Here is a 25,284-nt window from a genome sequence, read left to right on the forward strand (position 1 = left end):
CTGTATTTTTATGAATAAATAAGATATTTTAAAAAATAAATCTGAAGTCTGTTTGGAGATGCCTTTCATAGGGATTATAAATGTAGATAATATATTATACATAATGAACATAAATACGCTATATTATTATATAAATAGTAGGAAGTAAATAGAATTATTATATATATGACGAAGAATAATAATTACGAGTAAATAAACTGATTAAATGATTAATAAACCGAACGATGTGATCATTGGCTGTGACGTGTATTCCTTACCCCTTCTCCTCATCATGACCGCGTACAGAAATCGTCTCTTCGTTTCAGTGTCTTTGTTGTTAACCTGCGAAGAGGGTCTTCAATTTTATTCCAAGTACAGCGAGTTAAGGAGAGTGTCGGACGAGATTGTGTGTATTTGTTTTTTTCACGTATTTTTATTACAGACGTTTTATTACGTTAACATAACAAAGTTCTATACTTTCAAGGTACATGATAATCGTTACAATGGTGTCTACCTGTGAGATCGTTAAGGATTATGCGGAGCGTGCGAGCAGCAGTGACGACGACGACGACGACGAGAACAGCTCACCCGGACGCTTCGGTAAGGCTAAAGCGATCACAGACAGAGGCATCTTCGGAGGCGAAAGCTGCGAATGCCTCAGCGGTACCGGAAGCTAATACTATTGAAGAATGTCTAGGTGGTCCGTGCCCTAGAGGCATTCGAGCAGTGACCGTCCCTGGGTGCGTTACCTTCTACTTTCTACCCTCTACCGTCTACCGGAGGCTACCAAACGAGAGGCTCGAGCTTACAACGTGAGTTTTACGTCTTCGATCCTGACAAGGTGAATTAAGGATCGACGACGCCCACTTATTTGGCTATTGGTGAAAGGAAAAAAAAAAATAGATGGGACAGGAGGGTGGCCGGTAGTGCAATAAATAAATCACAGGAGACCCAAGGTGATCGAATTTGGCTCCGAGTAACCGGTATAGCTACTTTTGTATGGTTAATCGATTGTAGGAGTAATTATTGAGAAATTGATATTAAATGGAGGATACGAGAGTGGGATTGCACGTTATAAAAGTCATCGCAGCCTTTGTCAGCCTCATTTCCATCTATATCACAAAATCGAAAATAGAGCAGACAGTTTAACCTGACAGCCAGTGTCAACGTTAATGTCGTGTTCGATGGGTCTGTGATCGAGCAGGAGAATTTATTGGTATATTTATCAATGTCTTTTGTTTCGTTGAACGTCATGTTGCATCGTGTATCAGCCGCGCGAACAAGCGAATCGACGGTGCCAGAATTCAGGTTCGTCGTAAGCAAGCACCCAGTGCGTTTTTACGCTATTCGGTACGTTATTATTATCGAGTATCTAAGTAAGTTATATTACACGAACGCTTATATCAATTTAGAGGCACATTGCTAAGGGTCTTTTCGATATTAAAAAATTTGCTCCCTACCTGGATGAAGGAATGAATTTATGAATTTCACCGACTAGCTAATACATTTTACGTACGCACGAGCTTGGGATAAGTATATGATAAAATATTATAAAGAAAATATATATTTTTGTTCAATTTTAAGAGACGAACTTAGTCGGTTGCCAATATCGCTTTTTTAGCTCTTTGGCCATTTATTATTTACAGCCGATGTAATCGTGGATAATGGGATTGGGCGCGCCTGCGCGAAAGGTCGTTCGATGAGCTTATTGGAATTTGGGATCTATCTATTTTGTACGTGGGGAAAAGTAAGAGTTCAGTTATCGTGTAATTGTTTAAAGAAAAAAATGACTATGTAAAAAAAAAGTGGATCGATTATATTACGTTCTCCGGAAGACCGTAATTATAGTATTTAATTATGCTGACAAAACGCAGTAAACCTGAATTCCGAGCACAGTGATCCAAATACCAAAGTCTTCAACGTTCCCAGAGCCTTCTTCCTGCCGGAATGTTTGAATAATAGTTGCTTTCTATTGATTTGCCTTTACATTGCTGGACCAATGGCTCCTCATATTTAAAAATTATTTAAAAGCTCTCAGCTTACCGAACAAGTCCATAATGCTGCTTCGAGTTGCGAATGCTCTACACAGAATGTACACAGTAGGCAGCAAAAGCATCTAGACCACAGAGTGTGCGTGTATCCGGTGTATCTCCGATTGTTCTTGCTTGTCTCTTTGTTTAAGTTAATTGTTTATTCCTTGTTTGTCTGTCTGTTTATCTCTGTTTTCTCTGTGTGTATGCTGTTTCTCGTGTACGAGCTCCCGATTATTTTGGCGCGAGTGTCTCTTTTCGGTCGTGGGAGATCTCAGCCTGATGCGATGGCAAGTGCTTTTTATTGTTTAGGAGCGTTTAGCTTCTAAGTTTTAAAAAAACATGGCATAATTTTCAAAAAAAATAAAAGATAAGGAAAAATATTGGATATTCCTTCGTTCATCGTGCGGAATCATTTGCACGGTAGAATTTTGTATAATCGTATGTCGTTGCTGTCACGATGTTATGAAAATCCGATAACAGGATAGATAAGTAGATTTTTAAAAATGTTAATGTTGAAAATAATGCACTTAAAGATGTCGCGCACTCTCATAGCATCAGCTGGACTCATCGACCAAGAAGCAATCATGTAACTCCGTGAGGCCTAGACCCAAACGCCGCTCCTCTGCATCCAAACAGATGGAGCGCAAAGTTAGATCACAAGAAGTATGGGGTGGTGGTTAGGGATGGGATCACTCTCTCGGAATCAGGAACAGCTTGGAATAAGACAGCGCTTCTCTGGTCTACTGTTGTAAATTGCAAAATGCTGGCAATGTTGCCACACCGGTAACAGTAGTTTGGTGCAGACCATACAGTCACAAGCTTGTCGTTGAACATATATCTAAACCCTGTGTACAGAAATAGAAATCATTTTTTAAGTACGCAGAGATATACTTATCAAATTGTTGGTTTCAATCTGTTATAAAATCTTGAACCGTTATGTGACATTAGTATTCATAGTAATTACCTTCGTGAACTAGTTGGTGAGCTCTGCAAATTAACTGAAGATTATTAATTTCCATAAACTTGTGTGTTACTTGGCATCCAAAGAGCCAACCAGCCCCTCTGGGACTGATCGTCCAAGATTCTACGTCTTCAGGATCTGACCAGACCAAATCACAGAAAGCACCTTTAACAAGGTACAACGATTAAATATATATTTTTCTGAGATATAAAAATTTACATGCTGCAATGATACTGTAAGGTTACCTTTGTGTGGAATTTCTTGATTTCTCTCAATAGTTCTAATTTGATCTAGCGTTTTAATGGCTGGGGATAAACCACCGTGAACACAAAAGACTTCTTCATCGATTAACTGCAGAAAAATGCATGTGTCACAATAAAGTAATACTATGTATTTTTCGTTATCATACTTACGGCAGCAACTGTGAGAAGGTCAAATACTCTGCAGCAATACTTCCATGCATTAGCATTTCCATATTTGTTTTGACACTCATCTATTGAATAAAAAAAATATGGAATCATATGTAACTTATGACATCGTTATACAAAGCAAAGAATTACTCACCATAAAAACCATAGACATGTGTGATTTGCCTAGATTCATGATTTCCACGCAGCAATGTTATTCTGTCTGACCATTTAGCTTTAAGAGTCAATAGGCGCGTGAAAGTCTCTAAACTGTAATATCCTCTGTCCACAAAATCCCCCATAAATATGTAGTTTGTATCTGGCACTGGACCTCCGTTACGGAATAATTCTTCCAAGTCATAAAACTACAATGCAAAAAATCAGTTCCTTTTATTAAAATGAACAACTTCAAGAATTTATAACGGAGCAACACCGCGCTAGTATCGCTCGAATAATCTTAGAGGTTAGCAGGAATAGTACAAACTCACTTGGCCGTGGATATCGCCGCAAACAGTTACTGGGGTGGACACAGGCTGAATATTCGATTCCTCCAAGAGAAGATCACAGACCATGTCGCAGAGTTTCTGTCGACAAAGGCGAACATAATAAAACTATTGGGGCAGGAGTAACCTATAACACCTATACATTAGAGCACCATGAGCAAGCAACCTATGAAATATTGAGAAAATTGTTTTCACGCTAGTAAATGTTTTATTCTAATTATTACCTTAAGGTCATTTTCTGGCAAGTATTTGCACTCTTTTGTAATATCTATCCATTTATCGATGTCTGACATTTTGGATTCGTAACGTCGAATAGTACTAGGCGCGCCCCCCACAACATGGAATTTCCACTGAATCAATCGTGGAAAAAGTACAACAAAGGGAGTCAACCCTATGGAATTTTGGGTCACATGCTCTGTGGATTTGACAGTAGTTTCAAAAATTGAAATATGTGTATTGTCTGACACAGCGATTTTCAAAATTAAAAATTACAAATGGATTATTTTCATCTGTTGCTTATGAGTATTTATTTTAAAATTATTGTGAAGATATTGTGAAACTATAAAGAGATAGGAATGACCAACAACAGAAATAAAAAATCAACAATAAAGATATTCTTCGTAAGACTCTTCTATGATGGCCTAATTCGCTACTACCAAAAAAAAAAATCATATATTCATTCATAGTTATATAATAAGTGTGTATGACCCTGTAGCGTAGCTGTTGTTAAATAAAGGAAGTAACAAAACGTAACCTGAAATCTGAAAAAGTAAAATGATTTCCTGAAGAGGCGTCGACCGGATAGTGGAGTGAGGATCAATACACTAGTTCGCTACATAACTGACCATGCATTCCCGACGAAAAATACGGACTCCTGTTGAAGTATCCGCAAGTTTGCCGTGTGGTCACAGCTGGGGTTTGACCTGCTAAGCAGTTGATGTGGAAGGGCAATCCCGGCGTACAGGTCAATATATAGTAGAGCATCGGATTGATTCTATTTGTCTTTATATCTCGTGTCAACTAGAACAATTATTTATTAATGAGGGCGGCGAGGAAGGTCCCACGGGTTTAAGAATTTGATTTTAAAAAGAAGGTCCCCGAAGATTTTTGAGAATAAAAACAGGCCTTGTTAGGGTATTTTCGGAAACTTTTGGCTACCCTTATTAGTTACTACCTATATCGACCCTATTGGGATCGACTATTTGTTTGCTATCTGCTTATATACATTGTGAGGCACCTAAAATTTTGACTTGCAACAATTATTTTAATAAATTCCATAAAGTTATCAAAATAACTAAATTACTCGTTGTACATCTATAATGTAAGAAACCACCTTTGCCAACCTGTCAAAATTCATTCCCAGTATTAGATAACATAAATTTATGAAATTTAAACATTTAATGTAAAAGTACGACTTAGTTTATTTAATCATAATATATATGTATATATGTACATAATGTACAATATTACTTATATTATTTTTTTAATTTCAATATTGAGTAAATCGGTATATATTTACTGACTATTTTAACATGTGTGATATCGGTTCTGCTGTTTTTGGAAAACAATTTGTTTATTGGACAATGGTCCATGTCCATTTTCTGTCGTAACCATTATGAATCAAGCATAATATTGTATCTTTTCCACGGCGGTCTAAAATTCCCTAGTAATATTAGGGACATTTCGTTTATAAAATGGCGCAGGGCAACGGCCTGATTTGGCAGAAAGAGAATCGATGTCATTACGTTGGAAGAAATATCGATCGCGCACGAATGATCGGTTTCGTTTAATGTAAACAATTTGAATCGAATTAAAATCGCGGTGTTATGAGTTGGAATTGATCGGAACAGTAAATCAGTTCGAGGCGCCACAGTAGGAGTCTTCTTTCGGGAGAGCCAGTCGAAAAGTCCGATATGGATTTTATCTTTGTTTCTGAAAGTGGGTCAGGACGGTCGGGCTGCTAGTGCGCAAGCTTCGATTATCGATTAAAGCAGCGTTGCGTCCAGAATCTGGAATCTGGACGCAGGATCTCGTCTATGCGCTCCCTCGAGGGACCTAGTGGAACGTAGGAGAACGTAGAGCGTAGTGGCTGCCGAGTGAGGAGTGGTGTATTCTTCTCGGTGGCTTTAGTGCCTCTTAATGTCTCTAGGCCGGTGTTAACGCGGCTAAATAAGATGCGGTGAGGCACTGTGGAGTAGCGGTGTGTGCGGTGCGGTGTGTCTTTCGCGAAATCGGCCATTTTGCTACTATCCAAGCTAAGTGTACGACTAATAGGGGATAGCAGAAGTCAGGAGAACCGTTGGCTGTTATACCATCGGGGCCAGGCTTACCGTCCTCCACGGAGGTGTTGGCAGTTGATCGCAGTCAGTGGCGGTCGGTGCCAGTTCTCTCTTGGCTACGAATCATTGTTCCGTTTGTTATCGACGTACACAATACGTGAAGCATTTAACTGTTCATCTACGAGAGTGCAAGCCTCCTAGTGCGAAAAAATGGCAGGGAACGTAGGGATGGAGCAGTTGATCCCAATTGTGAATAAACTCCAAGATGCATTCACACAACTCGGTGTGCATATGCAGCTGGACTTACCGCAAATTGCGGTAGTGGGTGGTCAAAGTGCTGGAAAGAGTTCAGTACTTGAGAACTTCGTTGGCAAGTAAGTACACCTTTCTTTTCTTTTTTAATTGTATTCTTTTTCATTGTCCCTCTTATTTTTGTATTTTCTCTGTTTAACACACTAACATCCACCCACCGCCATTCTCTTGTCTCTTCAGTTCCGTGTCGATTATTTAGCTGTCGATTCTCTTGGCAGAGGCGTAAGGCGTGGCGATCACTGCGGCGCATCGTCTTTCACGTATCAACCTTTGATAGCTTTTGATTGGATTAAATTTCATGAAATTCTATTTTATATGAATTAAAAGATCCTCCTTGTGACAGAGAACAACGAAAATCTCAAGCGCCGCTCGATGATGTCAGGGCGCCCACTTCTCTCCTGTCCTAGACTGTCAAACGCTCGCGACGCCACTATGCCCACTGGATGCTTGAAGATAACTTCCTAGAATTTAAATTTTATGTCTTATGAACGCCGTGATAAGGCATTTTAGATCTAATTGAAACAATAACGTCGATTTAAAAATTTTTTGTCTACGCAACTTTGAAAATCCTATCTACCCCTATCTAACACTACATGTATATCGATATCTTCAGTAATAAATCAGTAAATGTGATTCTCTGATATTCTAAATTTGTCTGACGTGTCTAAACAGATATTTCTCTGTTTTTGCGTTATTCATTGAATAAACAGTGCCGCTTCTCACGTTTTCCTGGCATGCCATAATTCTTGTCATTATTCTAACGAGTTTAAACATTCTCTGATTTACGTAAGAATGAACTCGATTTTAAAAGAGAAAAATTTGTTTTCAATTATTTTTCACAAATGGCCCTGAATTAACTACGTTAGTTGTAAGTGGATCGTACTAATGAACAGTCGTATGACAGCATCTTTTTCTTTGTCATGTTTCTAACTTCAGCGTGCAATTAATTGTGACGCTAGTTTCTAAAATAGTACTTCAGTTTGTACTCACACCTACATTTTTGTATTTCAGAGATTTCTTACCAAGAGGTTCAGGTATTGTAACTAGAAGACCTCTTATTCTGCAGCTAATTCACAGCATCACAGGCAAGTCATTCATGATAAACTAATTATTTCTTTAACCATTTACGTTTCAACAACGTTATTTATTATGAATGAGATTTTTGTAGATGCAATCTATTTTATTAGGCGACCTATATTGTTCGAGCGGTATGGGGACATTCTATACGCTCTCCCTTAATTTACATGCATATTAATATAAATTGAAAGGCCTTGCATAAAAAATTTTTAATAGCCTGAGCTTAAATACAGTATCTGTTTATATCTTGATCTGTGGTTACTCAACTTGAAAATTGTTACTCCGATTAGTGTCGCTATGCGTAATGCTCCTATAAGGGGTCAATGGGTTAAATATGTGTCAGTTAAGTTGCTCTTTGAGACTTTTCTTAAAAACAGACAAGTGTTGCAGGTCGCAGGTAAGTGAGGAATAATAGTAGATTAAAAGATTGATAAAGCCCACGATATCATCCCATTGACCCATTGACCCAAGATTGACTTCAGATATTTTTATCATACGTCCCTGTGACCTGTTAATATAATTACTTTATTCGTTGACTTCATTGAAGTTTTAATAGCAATTGATAGTACCGGTTTCGTTTTAATAACACATTCGTAACGAATAATTTTTTGTACGATCATGTTTCGTATTGATGATAACGAATTGAAAATTAATTTTTGAAAATAATTTCTTTTGATGGAACGGTCATTCGTGTGGGGAGACGTTAATTAAAGTCCCGTTTGATAGAATTAATATAAACCAGACGTTTCATCTCCTCGTTCCAGCATGTCCCGAGCTATCATACTTCCTGTGAGTCCCAGCTAGTGATAAGCAGGAAATTGGGTACATTGTCACCTCCTCGGTTCACTAGCGAATCCGCATATTCAAGTTTTCCCAGTGACGTAGACCTAAGATATTATGATTATGTTTGAAGTTTGATATCGTGATAAGACATGGAGATGAATTTCAGTTGTGAACGGATTTTTCGTTCAACTATGTTATTTCTTTCTTTTACTATTTCAGAGTTTGCCGAGTTCTTGCATTGTAAAGGAAAAAAGTTTGTTGATTTCGATGAGGTCCGTCGTGAAATCGAAGCTGAAACGGACCGGGTTACTGGCAGCAACAAGGGTATTTCCAACATACCCATTAACCTTCGAGTCTATTCCCCTAATGGTAAAATTGAATTCTTACTAATAAGTACTTTAATCAATTAATTTTGCATTTATATGATTTAATATGTATGATTGATGCTGATGCTACTTAAAATTATTCTTCCAGTTCTTAACTTGACCTTGATCGATTTACCCGGTCTGACAAAAGTTCCGATCGGCGACCAGCCAGCTGATATCGAAGCACAAATCAAGGGAATGATATTCCAATTCATAAAAAGGGATAATTGCCTTATATTAGCTGTCACGCCAGCGAATACCGATTTGGCGAACAGCGATGCTCTCAAGCTTGCAAAAGAGGTTGATCCTCAGGGTAAGAAATTTTTTTTCCTAAATAATGCTCGTCTTTTTAGTTTTCAACAATTTTAATGTTAAAAAAATTAAATAAAAGGAGTACGCACGATCGGTGTTATCACTAAGCTGGATCTTATGGACGATGGCACCGACGCGAGGGACATCTTGGAAAACAAGCTGTTACCGTTACGAAGAGGTTACATAGGCGTTGTAAATAGAAGCCAGAAAGATATCGAAGGTCGTAAAGATATCAAGAATGCTTTGGCAGCTGAACGAAAGTTCTTCCTTAGGTACGTCTACCCACGCGATCGTAAATTCTCAATCGTATCCTGTTGAAACAATTGAGGATGAGTCCGATGCTGCAAGGGATAATATATTGTTTTATTTTTTAGTCATCCATCCTATCGGCATCTTGCAGACAGATTAGGTACGCCGTACTTACAGAGAGTTCTTAATCAGCAACTGACGAATCACATCAGGGATACTCTTCCTGCGTTGCGAGATCGTCTACAGAAGCAGTTGCTCACCCTGGAAAAAGATGTCGAGCAATACAAACATTTTAGGCCCGACGATCCGGCCATAAAAACGAAGGCTATGTTGCAGTAAGTGATTTTCCCAAGAGCAACCGAAGTTCAACGAGTACCGGATGTAACTACGTTATCCGAAAGCTTTGTACTTTTCACCCACGTGAAATACGCGTCTTCAATATCTCGGCATGCGTATCATTACGCTTTTGCGTCTTCGCACTCTTGCAATGGGAACGAGAGTTGGATCTTTAGAGAATTTCATTCTGGATTATGGTGGAGGGCCTTTAAATTTTAGAAATTTTTTTCTGTTATTTTTCAGATCAATACAATTGTATATGTAGGTATCCTCCTTTCCTTATTGGAATTTTTTCTTGTAGTCGATTGATTATTGCATGAAATACCATATCCTAACAAGATGATAGGGATCATTTTTTTTTTTACTTAACATGGGATTGAGTAGCATGAACTCGGGACTAGAGGAGAAACTGTAGTATGCGTACGTATGACTTATATTCAGTTTCTTAATTGGTCCTACGGTAATTAATGTGTGTTAAATCTTGTAAATGATTTTCTTGCAAAATACGCTTTTATAACTTGACCTGCACATGACTATTCTACATAAAATATTCACTAATAGACATACTTGTGGGTTTATTAATCTGGTTGCTCTTGGGCCGAATATACAGTAATAGATTCTTCGTGTGTCGTCTAACAAGTGTTAATATTTCATAACCCATGTAATACGATAACAAAACTAAATGCTTATTAAAATCAGAGCTATCGTTAAATGCAAGACTTTTTTTAAGGATGATACAACAACTCCAATCGGATTTTGAAAGGACTATCGAAGGTTCGGGCTCTGCGCAAATCAACACCAATGAGCTGAGTGGCGGTGCTAAGATAAACAGATTATTTCACGAGCGTTTCCCATTTGAAATTGTTAAGATGGAATTTGATGAGAAGGAACTACGAAGGGAGATAGCGTTCGCCATCAGAAATATTCATGGTAGGCAATTCTTCTCATCCATGCTGCAAATCTACTTCAAGTCTAAAGTTCCTTAAATCATCGGAATATTGAGTATCACATATGGCGTTGTACCTTTACCCCAGGTATCAGGGTTGGTCTCTTCACTCCGGATATGGCCTTCGAGGCTATAGTCAAAAAGCAAATAAATAGGCTCAAGGAGCCCAGTCTCAAATGTGTGGACCTAGTCGTACAGGAACTTAGCAACGTTGTGCGCATTTGTACAGATCGGGTAAGGATCGTTATTAAACATCATTGCGTCAGATTAATTTCCCTGAGGTTCTAAGGTTCACTATAATTTAACAATTTAAAAAAAATATTTTTGCAGATGTCACGGTATCCTAGATTAAGGGAGGAGACCGAGAGAATTATAACCACCTACGTCAGGCAGAGGGAGCAGATGTGTAAGGAGCAGCTGGTGCTTCTAGTTGATTGTGAGCTTGCCTATATGAACACAAATCACGAAGACTTTATTGGGTTTGCCAAGTAAGTGATGCTTCAATAATTACATGTCTCTCTTTTTATGAAAACGCACCGAACTAGAACGAACACGTTGCGGTTTATGAATATACACCGTTTTGGAAAAAATCCTTAGCCAAATTACCCAATAACGTTAAAAATGCATAGATGCCTTGTATTACTTTTATTTTTCTACTTTTGGTTTCTTCTGTTTCTCTTCCTTTTTTACTCCTACTTTCATTCTTTGTTCAGGTTTCGTCATAATTACGCAGGACCATTCAGATTAAACGTACCAGTTCTATTAAACAGTTACTATGAAATCATTGCAGTTAATCAGTGACATTGGAAAACTTGGAACGTTTGAACTGAAGAGTTTTATGTGTTCACCAAGGTGATCTTTGCTTTAGTCTTAACTGTAGCTTCCAACTTATTCTCTGTGAAGTTTCTTCGCCATATTGCTTAGCATATAACAATAGCACATTAGACTTTTTTTTGTGTCGAAGTACTCAAAAGCAACTTCTAGTACTGCCTTGCACTGAATTTTGATCTTCTGCACTTACAATATAGTTGCGAAGAAATCAAAGTAATTGATGAACATAAATCGTCTAAAATTAGTTTGGGGTGATTACTTGATTGTGGGATTCATAAATGGAAGACTGTTTTTTCATAATTTTGTCTATTTTTGGCTTCTGTTTGTCAGTTAGCAGTTGCATTGTGTGTTTTACGAATATCACTACTCTCTTAAGAGAATCTTTTAGTTCTATATAGCAGATTTCTGTAAAGTCTAGCTAATATACATTGCTTATATACTGCTTAATAAGAAAACTGACTTTAATAATCTACTTAACATTCATTTTATGTTAAGTAGGTGTATGAGAAATTTGTACTATTAATATCTTACTTATTATCTATGATGGGATTTAAGGATGACAAAGGATTTAGCTATTCTATTTTGAGTTCTGTTTTTCTTTAAGTTAGATCTTAGACCCGCAGTTGTTTAGTTAGTGTTGGTATATGCCAGCGTAACTTTTTCATGATCTGTGCATGTCTTCCTGACTAGAATCACTTGGCCAGATTAAACTAGATTTTCACTGAGGTCTTGGCTCACTCTTTTTCTATGGCACAGTTGCACATATCCATAGCTCGATAATGGATAAGTGATAGTTTATAAGTAATTGAGTCACTAGCTCTTTCTTTATCCATATATTTTGAGACACTCTGTACCTAACTCCTAACATTTGTCAGTACATATCTGTGTTTAATAAGTTGGACAGAACAAAGTCTGACATCAAGTACCTTTACATTCTTCTTTTCTATTAGAAATTTCATCTCATTGCGCTCTAATTCTTTATTCGATCCTCTCACTTGTTTCATGTGACTTTAATTTAGGTTACCCACATCTCTTTTGCTCCTTGCCTACTTACTTCCTTCCCAATGTCTCCTAAAGAGCTGTCGTAATTCTCGACTTGAACTAAGTATCAAAATTCCATGCTGTTCAACTATATCTCAACTGATCACAAACTTCTTTTTGTGGTTCGCGATATTTCAATGCTTTAGAAACTGGTCGCATGTAAATGCTTTCTGGTAATACTACAATGTACTGGCTGAAGTAGCAGGCAGCGCTGGAACTTATTTCCTGAACATTACAAAAATAGCAAGAGTTCCAAAATGGATAATATAAAGTAAGATCGCTTCTTTGCTATGAAAATACGCTACTAATAGTCGAATGTATTTTCGTACGAAAGACCACCCGGTGCACATGTAATCAACGTGAAGGACTCTTGCTAGAATAGATTTCATACTCGTATATTCGATATTCCATTTCATATCCAAGTTTTTTTTTTCATATGTCAAAGTGTACAATTTTTAATGTAATTTATGCTGCCTGATATTCATGCCACGCCCTACACAGCGTAACATTTTATTTCCAACATATATTTCTATTTCCATGATCAACTATATTGTATTTCACGAATAAAAACAATTATTTAATTATACCGGCAGCGCGGCGGCCAGTAGCCATAATGCAAGGTAAGAACATCAACCTACATCGAAAACGGAGGTTTTACACTACATATTCTCTTTTTCATCTTCTATCTTTATCTCTGTCTTTATCTGTTTCTTTCCTTCTATTTTGTTTATTCTTATACCTTTCTCTTTATCTAACTCGTACACGAATCACACGTTCTGTCGCCGTTTTTCTACATTTTTATTTTCCGTTTCGCTTCAGCCTTGCCTCCCTTCACATAACCATTTCGTCATCTCATCTGTCTGCGTACAAAGTTACTATCAAAATACCTATGTATAATAAAGATATATTTTCAAGCACTTTTTTCTTAGTTTCACGTATTCCAAATTAACGTCGTTAATTTTAATTTTATCAAGTCGACGATTTTTGTACTAGCTTTGTGTAAAATTAGGTTGAACCTTATTAATCATCCTTTAGTACGGTATAAAGTGGAGGAAAAAATGTGTTTAATTGCGCGTTAACGATAGTCGAAATATACAGTCACAGGTATCCTCTCTCCATTCCCAAACCTTTTTTTGTGTATTTCTATTTTCATTAGGCACGAACAGTACGAAGTACATTAGTTGTTCTTAGTTTTGTATCCATCTTTTTTTTTCTATTTCCCATACTATCCTACACCACTGCACCGGGCACTTATTATTACTTTACTTGAGTCTACTTCACTGTGTTTTATTGATTATTTCATTAAGTTATTATGGTGCTTTAGTGAGATGTAACTTGTGTGTATGTAACGATGCACCATTTCGAACGTTGTTTGTACATCATGTATGTTTGCGACATGTGAATGCATCAAGGATTTCTTTTTTTTCTTATGTGCGTTTCGTTGAGTTACGTCAGAGTTTTATTTCTGGATGCTGTAAGGGATAGGACATACACCTGTCATCTAATGCACAGAAAATTTCTCTTTTTTATATTTATTTATTTAACTTCCTAGCGCTTTATATTCCTGTTTATGTTTACACTGTATTTATGAACTTTCAGTATTCTTTCTCTACGCTGTCAACGTGTATACAGCTACTACTGTTTTATAAACTCACAATCAGTGTGCAGGATACTGTGCGATTATGTATATAATACAGAGTGGGGCATTTATAGTGAACACATTGATTTTTTTCGAAAACTGAGCCAGATATAAAAGTGTTTCAGACAGAAGTAAGATCTCAAGGTGGACGTAAGATTCTGTTATTGAATTCCTTAATGAGTTCAGGCATTAAAGTAATTCGAAGGTCAACTTTAATTTTGTTTCAATGGAATGATGCAATTTTCCTTTCTCGAAGTTGAATGCTCTTCTGATTTCTGGAAGAAAAATTGAATCTTACATTGAAGAAATGAAAGTTTACTTTCGAATTACCTTAATACGCCTACATTCAGGAATGAATTTAATAACGAAGTCTTCCGTGCCTCTTGAAACCCTAGAACTTCTGTCTGAAACACTTTTTTATATCTGGCTTCGTTTCTGAAAAAAAAAAGAATGACCTGGTTATCATAAATGCTCCACCCTATATACTTTGTCTTCGCAGCCTCGTCCAAATAGCTTTTTGTCAGCATGCTCGTATACGTCTTTTAGTTTGCTTTAGTTAAAATTTCTTCCTTCCTCTTTAATTTACATCACGCATCAGAAATTTTACGACCGTTTTTGATCACACAACTTTTAATGGTAGCGCATTAAAAAAAAAAAAAAAAAAAAAAGAAAAAAAAAGAAGAGAAAAAATATGAGATTACATGAGATGACAGTGATTCAGAAAATTAATTTTCTAGAATAGCGGAGCTTTTTACTGATTTTATTAGAAGCTTCTGCTGAAGACTCGGTATTGTTTTTGTTCCCTCCCATTGATGAAAAAAAAAGAAGAGAAAAAATATGAGATTACATGAGATGACAGTGATTCAGAAAATTAATTTTCTAGAATAGCGGAGCTTTTTACTGATTTTATTAGAAGCTTCTGCTGAAGACTCGGTATTGTTTTTGTTCCCTCCCATTGATCTTGTGTTTGGATCTTCTTACACGTGAAGCGCTAGAATCTTTTCTTCTGCTAGTCTTGATGGTTGACAGTTGATACCAGATACATGACTTTCCGTGACAATTAAGATAATAATTAAGTATTGAAGTACCTGCACACTGCGCTTCTTCATCCAGCTTTTCATAGTACAATATTGTTTCTGTTACAGTGCTCAGCAATCCTCAGAGAACGCGGTTAAAGCTGGAAGACACACATTGGGCAATCAAGTGATCCGCAAAGGCTATATGTGCATACATAATTTGGGTATCATGAAGGGTGGCTCCAGGGACTACTGGTTTGTCTTGACTTCAGAAAGCATCTCCTGGTTCAAGGATGAAGAAGTTAGTACCTCATTAAATCATTCACGTGATTTCAATCTATTTACTTGTAAATATTCATTCTTCTAATATTTTTGCTTTTGCTCTGTCGCAGGAACGTGAGAAGAAGTACATGTTGCCGTTGGATGGATTGAAGTTGCGAGATTTGGAGCAGGGCTTCATGTCTCGACGGCATTTGTTTGCTCTCTTCAATCCTGAAGGCAGAAACGTGTATAAGGATTACAAGCAGCTTGAGCTTAGTTGCGAGACGCAGGATGACGTCGATTCGTGGAAGGCGTCCTTCCTTAGGGCAGGTGTTTATCCAGAGAAATCGACAGAACAGGCCAATGGCGAGGGCGAGGTAATTATTAATTGGCTTGAGAATGAAAGGTCGATTCGGTTCACTCTTCGTATTTATATTCGCAGATATGAAAGTAATACTTATTGGAAGTTATGTCTCTATCAGTACAATTTAATTTATTTTAGGATAAGCAGCGGGTGAGTTTGCGAAAGTGTACGGACTTAAAAATTCTTTGTTTTTGGTGAATCGTAACAGGCGTGGTGGTTTTAATCTAATCACAATTTAATTATATTAACGTTTTATACTTGTACTTTAATCAATACGCAAATTGGGTATTACATTGAGATACGATTTATTGTGATTTAATTGAATCTGCATGTCGTTTTTCTCAAAATTGATCGATTTGCTCTCATTTATGTTGAGAGAACTTTTGTAATTCAACTTTTATTTCTTTCCTGAATTCAAAACTGATAAAGGAAGGATACGAGGTTGGTACTGTTGTTCAAGCTCTGGAGTTTGAGTTTTGTAATTGTTTTACAAAACAAAGTGACATAACACTCACACGAAGATCGAACAGTTCTAACCAAACTTGGCACGACATCCCAATGCAATAAATACACCACACGCTATACTCGTCGAAATTATTTTTTTTTCTTTAGTGCCTTTTGGAACTGTAGTTTGTTAAAAGAAATAGTGTTGGTCTTTATGGAGGAAAATTACAGTATGTTAATAAATATTTATCTTTCCTCTAGGGTGGCAACGAAGGCCAATCATCGATGGATCCTCAACTGGAGCGTCAAGTCGAGACAATCAGGAATTTGGTAGATTCCTACATGAAGATCGTCACCAAAACTACTCGTGATCTTGTTCCAAAGACCATTATGCATCTGATCATTAACAATGCGAAAGATTTCATCAATGGCGAGCTACTGGCACATCTGTACGCAAGCGGCGACCAGGTAAGATACATGGATGAAGTTATTGAAATTCCTTTCTTCCATTATAAATACAAGTATCCTGTCCCAGTTATCCGATGATGAGTTACATATTTTGAAGAATTTTTTTTATCCCTTTGCTGTAAGACCCTGTTCCGTTAGTTACATTTTTTCCTAACTTCCATTTCAAACTGTCATCGCATCTACTAACTAATCTATCGTAATGCATCACCTTCAGGAATTAAATTTTGTCGTACATTTCTAAATTGTAGGCCTCAATGATGGAAGAGTCTCCCGAGGAGGCTCAGAAGCGAGAAGAAATGTTGCGCATGTACCATGCATGCAAGGAAGCACTTCGTATCATCGGGGATGTTTCTATGGCCACCGTGTCGACGCCTGTACCACCACCTGTGAAGAACGACTGGTTGGCGTCGGCCGAAAATCCCAGGTAAAACGAAATCATCCATTAATGTATTCGTCAACACTACTTTTCTACTAATCTACTATTGTTCATCTTCTTACTGTCCGCTTTTACCACACTCACACATTCGTTCGTGAACGCTACAGTCTTGGGTAAGATTCAGTGGTTCTCTTTATTCTCACCGCATTCCTTAGAAATCGTAGTAACACTCATCACGTGGGTATATCAAAACATGCAAACTATGCATTGATTATATTATTTCATAGCGAATCGAACAAAAAAATCAATAGGAACAATCACACAAACGAAAATTCTTGTTACAGATTATCCCCGCCGTCTCCTGGTGGACCAAGACGTGGCGTAACACAGCCAATGCCGACGGGAAGCTCGCGAGCGCCACCTCCCGTACCTGGAGGTGGACGACCTGCTCCAGCGATTCCGAATCGACCTGGACCCGGTGGAGCGCCACCAGCGCGTTCGACGCCCGGCCTACCTCCTCCCCTGATACCATCGTAAGTACAGATATTCTATTTTCTAATACGATAGACTTCTAGGATCATGTGCGTCCTCGCTCTTGGATTATCAAACTATCTTTGGACCCAGTATGAGGGGATTCGCGTTTTTGAAATCCAAGTGGCTCTCTCATCCATTTCTCGTACTCGATACGTGCTTGCCGAAGTGCTTGGTATAATAAGGTAAACGTCCCAGTGGCCAGACGCGTCCAAGTTACTGGAAAAAGCGTGCGTGCGAGAGAGATGGAAATACGGTTTCTTGTAAACGTTCGGGCACAGGTCATGTAACGTTAGGTGTCCAGCCACTGGGATGCTTATATTATTTCAATGAAACAGCACTGGGTTCTCGTGAAGTTGTATTGGACATTAGCTTGTTGCATTTTGGGGCTTTTGGTGCTAACATCACTTTCTATTGCAGGCGCCGACAATAAGTCTTCGCACTAACACCTATTTGCTACTAATCGATAGGACACAAATACATATTATATATACAAACACCAGAGTACACACCACTTATATATATATAAAATTATATATACTTGTTGCATATAGCTCATAAAACATTTAATACTTAACGTGTTCTCACAAAATTGTATTCATTATCTGCATATGGATAAGTATCTCACGAGACTAATGTTATTGGGGTTATGCGGTTCTCTATACGAACGAACATTCCTGCCTTGATTCGTTTTGACGCTCGCCTGTGTCGTTCGCTTTCGAAATTGTTAAAAACAAAGGAAACACGTTAAAGACAACCTAATATCCTTTCGTCGGCTAAACGACACGTGTTTGACTAGGAAACAGAGATCTGCATATCCCTATTAGTAATTCTAACGGTACTGTTTGCACTAGTCGATAGTCCAATTATTTGACTAACAGTTGCGAGTTCTTCTTTCTCCATTATATAATGAAATAACGGATAGGATCGACTCGCCTCTTCATTCTACATCAGTCTGTTCGATGACCTGTTACCTGTATACTCTTAATTGTACATGATGCCTGTATATAATACTGGACATGGACACGAGTAAAATGTTCGGCGAACAAGTTTTTGGCTTTGTTCTCCTTTGTTGGCTGTTCAAGGTCCTCACTAACAGCATGACATTGATCCCCGGTTAAAGGATTAAATTTAAAAAACTGACATAACTTACTCGAGAGATATCGAATATGGTGTGCTGGCTTTGTTCCTTTTAAAGCGAAACCTTCCTTCCTGCATTCCTCTCATGGTATCTCATGGTACATTTGCGTGATTCGTGCGTCTCTAACTCATTGTTGGTCGGTCGTATTATCGAAAATGAGACATGTCGGTGCCTGCATGAAATTTATAATAATTACACGGTATAATCACACGAGACACTAGTCACAATTAATTATGCAATATATTATAAGGACCGAAGAAGATGCACCGATAGGATATTATTATTATTTTCTTTCTTTTTTTTTCCGAAACGAAAAACCAATGCATGACTCTGGTGGCGGTGCTGCCTTGTATAATATCGGTGCGTCTCATTCGGATAAGGAAGTTTTGCCTTTAATTAGGAGGCTTTATACGGTTTGGAAGTCTGTCAGTCGAAGCTGACCGTGAGTCTTCGTGATATGTGTTTAGTCGCGGGGGTGGTCTACAGCAGAGGGTGACGCAGGCTGCTACACAGGCTGCTGCTAATGCCGCTGTGAACGAGCTCATGGATGCATTCAGGATCAAGTAAATAATTGTGAAAATGTTGAAAAATAACGTAGCGCTTCATCTTCGACTTTTGAAATCCCTATTGATTGCAATGGATAATTCTTGTTACTTAACTCTAGTAGACGGTAGACTTTCTGGATAAATTTAACCGATCTTTTCTTTTTCTTTATTTCTCTCTCTGTTTAACAGTTATTTCTTATGTGCATGGTTCGTTTTTTTTTTTTTTTTTTATTAGAGAAAACCTTTTAAATTTTATGGGTTTTTTTTTTTCATTAACAAAGAGTCGCACAGGCACGTGCTTTGGATAGATCGGGGAAACGGTTCGTGTGGCTTGTGTAAGGATGATTTATATGATTTTTTTTATTTTGCTTTATCTTGGCGATCGATTTTCTGAATCATTGTACGATCAGTCTGTCTATTGATAAATCAGAGTTTCACTGATGTCTGAATCACCGAGAGAAATAACATTGCAATCGATGACGGATTCTTTGAGCTATTCGCCCATAGACTAAGGATTAGAACGTGGGACGTGGATGTAAAGAGCTGCAGTCCCAAAAAGTCTGACAGAAGTTCTCGCGTAATTTCGTGTCGAATCGACATTCCGATAATATAGGAAATGTTCTCATATAGATAAATAATATATATAAACACATATAATCGAGAATAGTAAGATCTCTGTTATGCGAGAGAAAAATATACGAGGAATGTAAAGAGAAAATAAGAATCGTACCTCACGTATGTCTATGTAAGTTCGAACAATGTCATGCTGTTGGATGAAAATTGGACTTTGATTAGCAGCGAGTTGTATAAAAGATCATTATTGCTTATTGAGCGTTAACGATTTTAGCCGTAAAGCAGAGTCTATCAGTGACTAAGGCAAAGCACGAGTATAAAAAGTAAGAAAAATAAAGAGGAAAACAGAGCGGAAACAGCGATACGGAATTTCAGTACTTTGAATCGCAATCATTGTTCGTGCTGTGTAAAGTTTCCCTTATACTATATTGTGTACGTTAAATAAAAAATACGTATGAGATGATTAATTGAAAGAAAAAGTAATAAAAAAAAAAAGAGATATGCTCAGACATAGGATGTGATATAATAGCGTAGACGCTTCGTGGATTTTGCATGAAAATCCCGGATTCGCGAATATTTTGATCTGTATCTAATAGCGCTACTAACGACACTAACGAATATTAAGAGTAAATAATCATCGTTTCCAGAGTCCCTCGAATACCTGCGTGACTACCCGGTATATGTATATACCGTGTGACGTTCACAATTTTCCAGGAGGTATAGAAAATATGATAATTTTTGTCTTTTCACTGCTTCCTTCCTGCGTCCTCGTTATGAACCGTGTAAGTCGAAGATGGTCGGGCATCGCGACGCGGGTACTTTTGAAATCGTTAATCGCAATGCTAATTGGAAATTATTTTTAACTACGTCCAGTAATCGAAGGGTTTCCAGTTTGAATCTTTTGAATTGTGCGAAAAAGAAAAAATGCATATTTGTCACAGTCCTACTCTTTCTTGTCTTAAGTCTCCTTATTGACGTCTGGTATAACTCTGTAATTAATTAAAGCGACGTGAGTCCTGTACGTTATACCTTGAGAGCTGCTACGTACAGCCAGAAGTAAAATTATTCGTATGATAATTGTACAGTGTAAGGTGTATATCGTTTTTTTTTTTTTAGTAATGCCGAGCAATCTTGCCACATTAACGATGATTGGACTCGCGTGGTAAAATCATGACGTAGCTAGAAGAATTCGTAGTGCGCAAATGAGTCACCGTTGCGTTAGGTGGACAAAAGTGGCGCCACTAGTCAGGAATCTTAGCGAGATCGATAACTATTACAGAGTAAGCATTGCTTCTTACGAAAAGCCGCCAATTATCGACAAGAATATTGTTTCTTAAGGCATATCAAGTTGTTGAAAAGAAAGGAAAAGAAAGAGCTCGTAAGAATTTATTATTTATTCGCTCGTTCGTTCTCTCGGGTCTGTAGGAGAGTAGGAAAACGTTTCATAGGGAAAGTACAGCATGGCGACCGGGAGACGAGAGGGAAGATCGAACAACGAAAAGACACGGTGGTAGGATTGAACTATACTAAAAATAAAAAATATTCTAAACCGCGTCCCGCGTTGTGGCGATTTCGTTGTCGGTCATTCAGTATTTGTAAGTCAATTATAATCGAAAAATATCTTTTTTTCTCAAAGAGAGAAACGTCGTTCGTTAACATTCCGCATAAGGGCTTAGCTGTTAAATTTATTATCAAGTTGAGAAATTTTGACAAGGCGCAAAGGGATTGGGGATGATTAATTATCCAGTGACAGTTGAGACACGTGTTTTATCAGGGCACAAGATGCAGATGAAGGTTTGAGCAAATTGAAGTTTTAGTCGCGCCAATGTTGATGCACCGTAATTGTATATCGGATTGCTTGAATAATTGAAAATTTTGGGGTGAATTAAAGAAGAAGAAAAAGTAACGTTGGCATATATTGTAGAATCGCGTGAGAAGGGCAGAGATATTTAATCGTCTACGTAGGTAGGTCGTATAGTAGGACGTAGTTTTGTGCGGCAAAAGGGAAAAATTCAGTCCCCGAAAGGAAGTTAAATTCATTTGTGGATATTCAACTTTGAACTCGTGATCATTTTGCATTCCCCTAATCGTCGTGCTCGTTCTTCCTTGACTTTTCACTTCATATCTACGTCCACTCTGACATTCCTCTTCGAGCCTAAGATCCTAATATTCTGCCTGTATTTGCTACTCGTGTGCCCGTCAGAGCCGTGTACAGTGTAAGTATTTCGGTTGAATCGCGATTACATGTAAACGCATCGACTAAATTTTTCCATCTGTTACCGAAACGTCCCTGCGATCTCACAGTCTGGACTCAGTGCAGGAACGCGTTATATGCTTTCATCCTAAAGCCTTACGTAATAAAAAAAAAAAAGCTAGTTATCGATGCTTACCGCGGCGTAACACGTTGGCCAAGTATTGTTGTACCGAGTTGAATATTTGCAAAGTGCGATAACTTTTAGAGTGAACGCTACGTAGAGTCGTTCAAGCTAGAATATACGATGGAAATCTCTCTGGGGACATTCGTCAGGGTGATCTGAGCCACGTTTGTAGGTTATCGAGGCTGATATCGATAATCCGGAATTTCTACGATAAAGAGCCTCTCTCGAGGCGATGAATCTTTATGAAATTTCCACACGTGGAGCAGATTCCGTCCTGCCGATTATCTCGTGGATATCAATGTAAGAATATCCATACGTGCGAGGAGGAGGTACACATGACAGATTGACACATACACAAACACCGATTATCGCAATATAAATGTGTATATAGGTAATAATATGTTATAGAATATTAAACGAGTAAGATATAACTAACGAGCGTGCATTATGAACAGCGGATACGCATCCGAATGTATTTATTAATAATTCGGCTGCGTCTCTTCTGTTTGTGTCTTATAATTAATCCTTAACACTGCTCCACATTCCTCATTGTGAATGCGCCAATGTACTACGTCCCTGTAATGAGGAATACATAGTAAAGAGGTTAAGGGACTTCCAAGAGAGCGACGAAGGAGGTCAGTCAATCTCTGAGAGAAATTGATTAGGCATGCTAGTTAGCTAGTACAGATTATTCCTATCGTTGAGTTTGGTTCTCTGGAGAAGTCCTTTAAGTTTTTTGTTTTCCCCTCTCATCTCTGTTCGTCCTCCGATGCACGGATTGTCGCTGGTTTGTGCATGTTTTGCAAATGTCCTTAACTCCATGGTGTCTCCTTCTTGCGGGCAACCCGACCTAAATTAATGAAAATCCGTGTGGCGTTATTTGGACGAAAATAATTTTATTTGTCAAATCACTCGTTACACTGCTTGTTTTTTGGTTTTATATTGTACAAAGACTAACTTTCGATAATCCATCTTAAGTAGCTATTATTATTTATATTGTATCTATGTTGTAGGCGTCCTGTACCCAATATTCCTCCCCGAATCCCAGAGAGACCATACTCGGGCCGACTTAACTGAGCTAGCATCATCTATTGTGTACCTGTGCACACGTACCTGCAACAAGTGCCGCTAAGTGCTATCTCCAAGCCAAAAGTGTTACAAGTGGACCTTGAGAACCGGAGAGCAGCATCCGGTACAGCCGTTGCCATCGACGTCGCCATCGACGTCTTCTTTATTCCACCTGTCATGAACCGATGGGATTTTTCTTGCATAAATGGATTCGACGAAGATCGTAGGGAGCATCGTGCATCTGGACGAGAGAGAGTCGAGACCAGTACCAGCGACCTGGTAATATTAATTGCTGCCGTCCTGTGGCCGCGCACGTCCGTTTCCTGTTCCTCGTTAATCGATAGGAAACGAGAATCACTGATTTTACATATTGCTTCTTTTTTCCTTTCTCTTTTGTATTCTATATTTATAGGGATATAATTAACGAACGAGTATTAGCATTTGGCAACGACAAGGGAGCGTTTTTTGTGTCCTTTAATGGATTATTATTGATCGGCGATATCGAACGAACTTCTCCCTAACATTTTAGGAAGAGAATGATCAGGCAGTTGATCCCTGTTGATAATGTGAAAAGTAGAGGTACTATAAATGCTAGGTGGATCAGTATTATAGGTAAGGGTTATTCCGACGTGTTGGGGAAGTTCGAATAAAACTTTTGGCGGAATGTATATATCTTTGTCTGGATAATTCGAAAATGGATTCGTGGATATGTTGATTAACAGCAATAATAATAACAGCAGCAAAGTGGTCTTGTGGCACATGCTCTCTAATTCTCCTGGCCAACCTTAGCGCGAAACTTTAATGATGCACTGTCCGTACAAGAGCGAAATTCGACGTTCATGTGAGTTTAGCATAAAGTGCAACGTTGATATACATTTGCTAATGTACATACATCAAATTAGTATTACGAGTATACATGTAGCATATGAGAATTTTGTATTACCAAACAATATTTTAATTGCCAGTCTGCTATGCTACGCGACACTGACTGATGACTATGATACTAAATAAATAATATTTAATACATTCCTCTTTATTGCATCGATTCATTAATACCACTCCTGATTAACTATTCAGTTGGAATTTAGTTTTCCAAGTACTGTTTTTGTATAAGGCAAATTTCTATTAATTCTATGTTGATGTATTATTTATTTTGGCGTTCTCTTATAATTCATATTATGAATTCTTACAAATTTTATCGTACGTAGATGATGTACTTAAGGTGAATACAGATTTGTCTATTCCTTCGGAATGATCTGATATTAAAATGTAAATGCTGACGTACATTATGCGTGGCAGTTCTTCAAATTTCTTGTTATATGAAAATAGGAAGTATACGATAGGTTAGCATTTTAAGAGAATTAAGCATATTTATAAGATGCCACATAAATTCTATTAGAAATAAATAAGAATTATCAAATATATCGTTTTATTTGAATAAATGTAGTTGATGAGTAAGTATAACTTTCACCTGTTAATTTGACTCAATTTTTTATTTATATTGCTACATTTATTACAGAGTGTATCAACGAAGATGGTCGTTCGCGGTTTGCGGCGAAATGGTGTAACGTACGTGCTTCTCGTTTATAGATTATTGAGTCCTCGGATCTTTGGGATTTGGACTGTTTTTGATAGCAGCCTTAGCTGTTTTACGCTTCCGGCCCTAGCGGAATTTTCCGGAATTATCCCAGATGCTTAACATCTGGTGAGAAGTTATCAGAATTAATACAAATACTCTCCTCGAAAATGCAATTGTTAGACATAGTTTAGTGAATTCTACTTCCACGCCCTTTGGCGGAATCATCAACTCTAGACATGTATTTTAGGGAGAAGCATTTTCGATAGTTTTGGCTACTAATGCCAGAGATGAGTAAGGTGATGCACAACGCTACGGTTTCAGGCGATACCAAAATCATGGCACTAAATTGTAGCGGTGATTCTGGTGGTGGGATTTTGTGATCATCGCCTCCGTCGACAATGCGAATCCGTCGTAGCCGAGCTAAACGTGAACACGAATGCCTAGCTTGGCGGGCAGAAGTGCTTCGCTACCTCGTTGCTGGTTCCAA

The 25,284-nt window shown here is 37.9% G+C and overlaps 2 protein-coding genes across 13 annotated transcripts; one reads left to right on the forward strand and one right to left on the reverse strand.

The window, feature by feature from the left end:
* Positions 1-1,527: 1,527 nt before the first annotated feature.
* Positions 1,528-4,253, reverse strand: LOC107274235 (serine/threonine-protein phosphatase 6 catalytic subunit). Of its 4 annotated transcripts, XR_001539418.2 has the most exons (8): positions 4,108-4,253; positions 3,869-3,964; positions 3,538-3,745; positions 3,387-3,466; positions 3,219-3,324; positions 2,977-3,138; positions 2,023-2,857; positions 1,528-1,918 (listed from the first exon to the last, which is right to left on the reverse strand). XR_001539418.2 is itself a non-coding variant. In XM_015753161.2 (7 exons), exons 1-7 carry the CDS (start codon positions 4,174-4,176, stop codon positions 2,667-2,669), a joined length of 912 nt encoding a protein of 303 aa, XP_015608647.1. In that variant the 5' UTR covers positions 4,177-4,253; the 3' UTR covers positions 1,528-2,666. The 4 variants fall into 4 exon arrangements, 3 of the variants coding, with proteins under 3 accessions (XP_015608647.1, XP_024947236.1, XP_024947235.1); XM_015753161.2 differs by having other exon boundaries at positions 1,528-2,857; XM_025091468.1 differs by having other exon boundaries at positions 1,528-2,857; positions 3,869-4,019; positions 4,108-4,191.
* Positions 4,254-5,583: 1,330 nt separating this feature from the next.
* On the forward strand, positions 5,584-24,252 carry LOC107274233 (dynamin). 9 transcript variants are annotated; one of them, XM_015753152.2, is made up of 19 exons: positions 5,584-6,536; positions 7,486-7,559; positions 8,554-8,703; positions 8,809-9,012; positions 9,091-9,283; positions 9,386-9,595; positions 10,327-10,526; positions 10,631-10,776; positions 10,873-11,030; positions 13,008-13,034; positions 15,199-15,370; positions 15,462-15,707; positions 15,833-15,844; positions 16,400-16,606; positions 16,855-17,030; positions 17,150-17,155; positions 17,327-17,515; positions 19,122-19,217; positions 23,164-24,252. In XM_015753152.2, exons 1-19 carry the CDS (start codon positions 6,373-6,375, stop codon positions 23,225-23,227), a joined length of 2,694 nt encoding a protein of 897 aa, XP_015608638.1. In that variant the 5' UTR covers positions 5,584-6,372; the 3' UTR covers positions 23,228-24,252. The 9 variants fall into 9 exon arrangements, with proteins under 9 accessions (XP_015608638.1, XP_015608637.1, XP_015608644.1 ...); XM_015753151.2 differs by lacking the exon at positions 15,833-15,844 and adding an exon at positions 16,124-16,135; XM_015753158.2 differs by lacking the exons at positions 15,833-15,844; positions 19,122-19,217 and adding an exon at positions 16,124-16,135 and having other exon boundaries at positions 5,585-6,536.
* The last annotated feature ends 1,032 nt before the right edge of the window (positions 24,253-25,284 follow it).

Source organism: Cephus cinctus, unplaced genomic scaffold, assembly GCF_000341935.2.
Source record: "Cephus cinctus unplaced genomic scaffold, Ccin1 Ccin1_scaffold2545, whole genome shotgun sequence".
NCBI lineage: Eukaryota > Metazoa > Arthropoda > Insecta > Hymenoptera > Cephidae > Cephus > Cephus cinctus.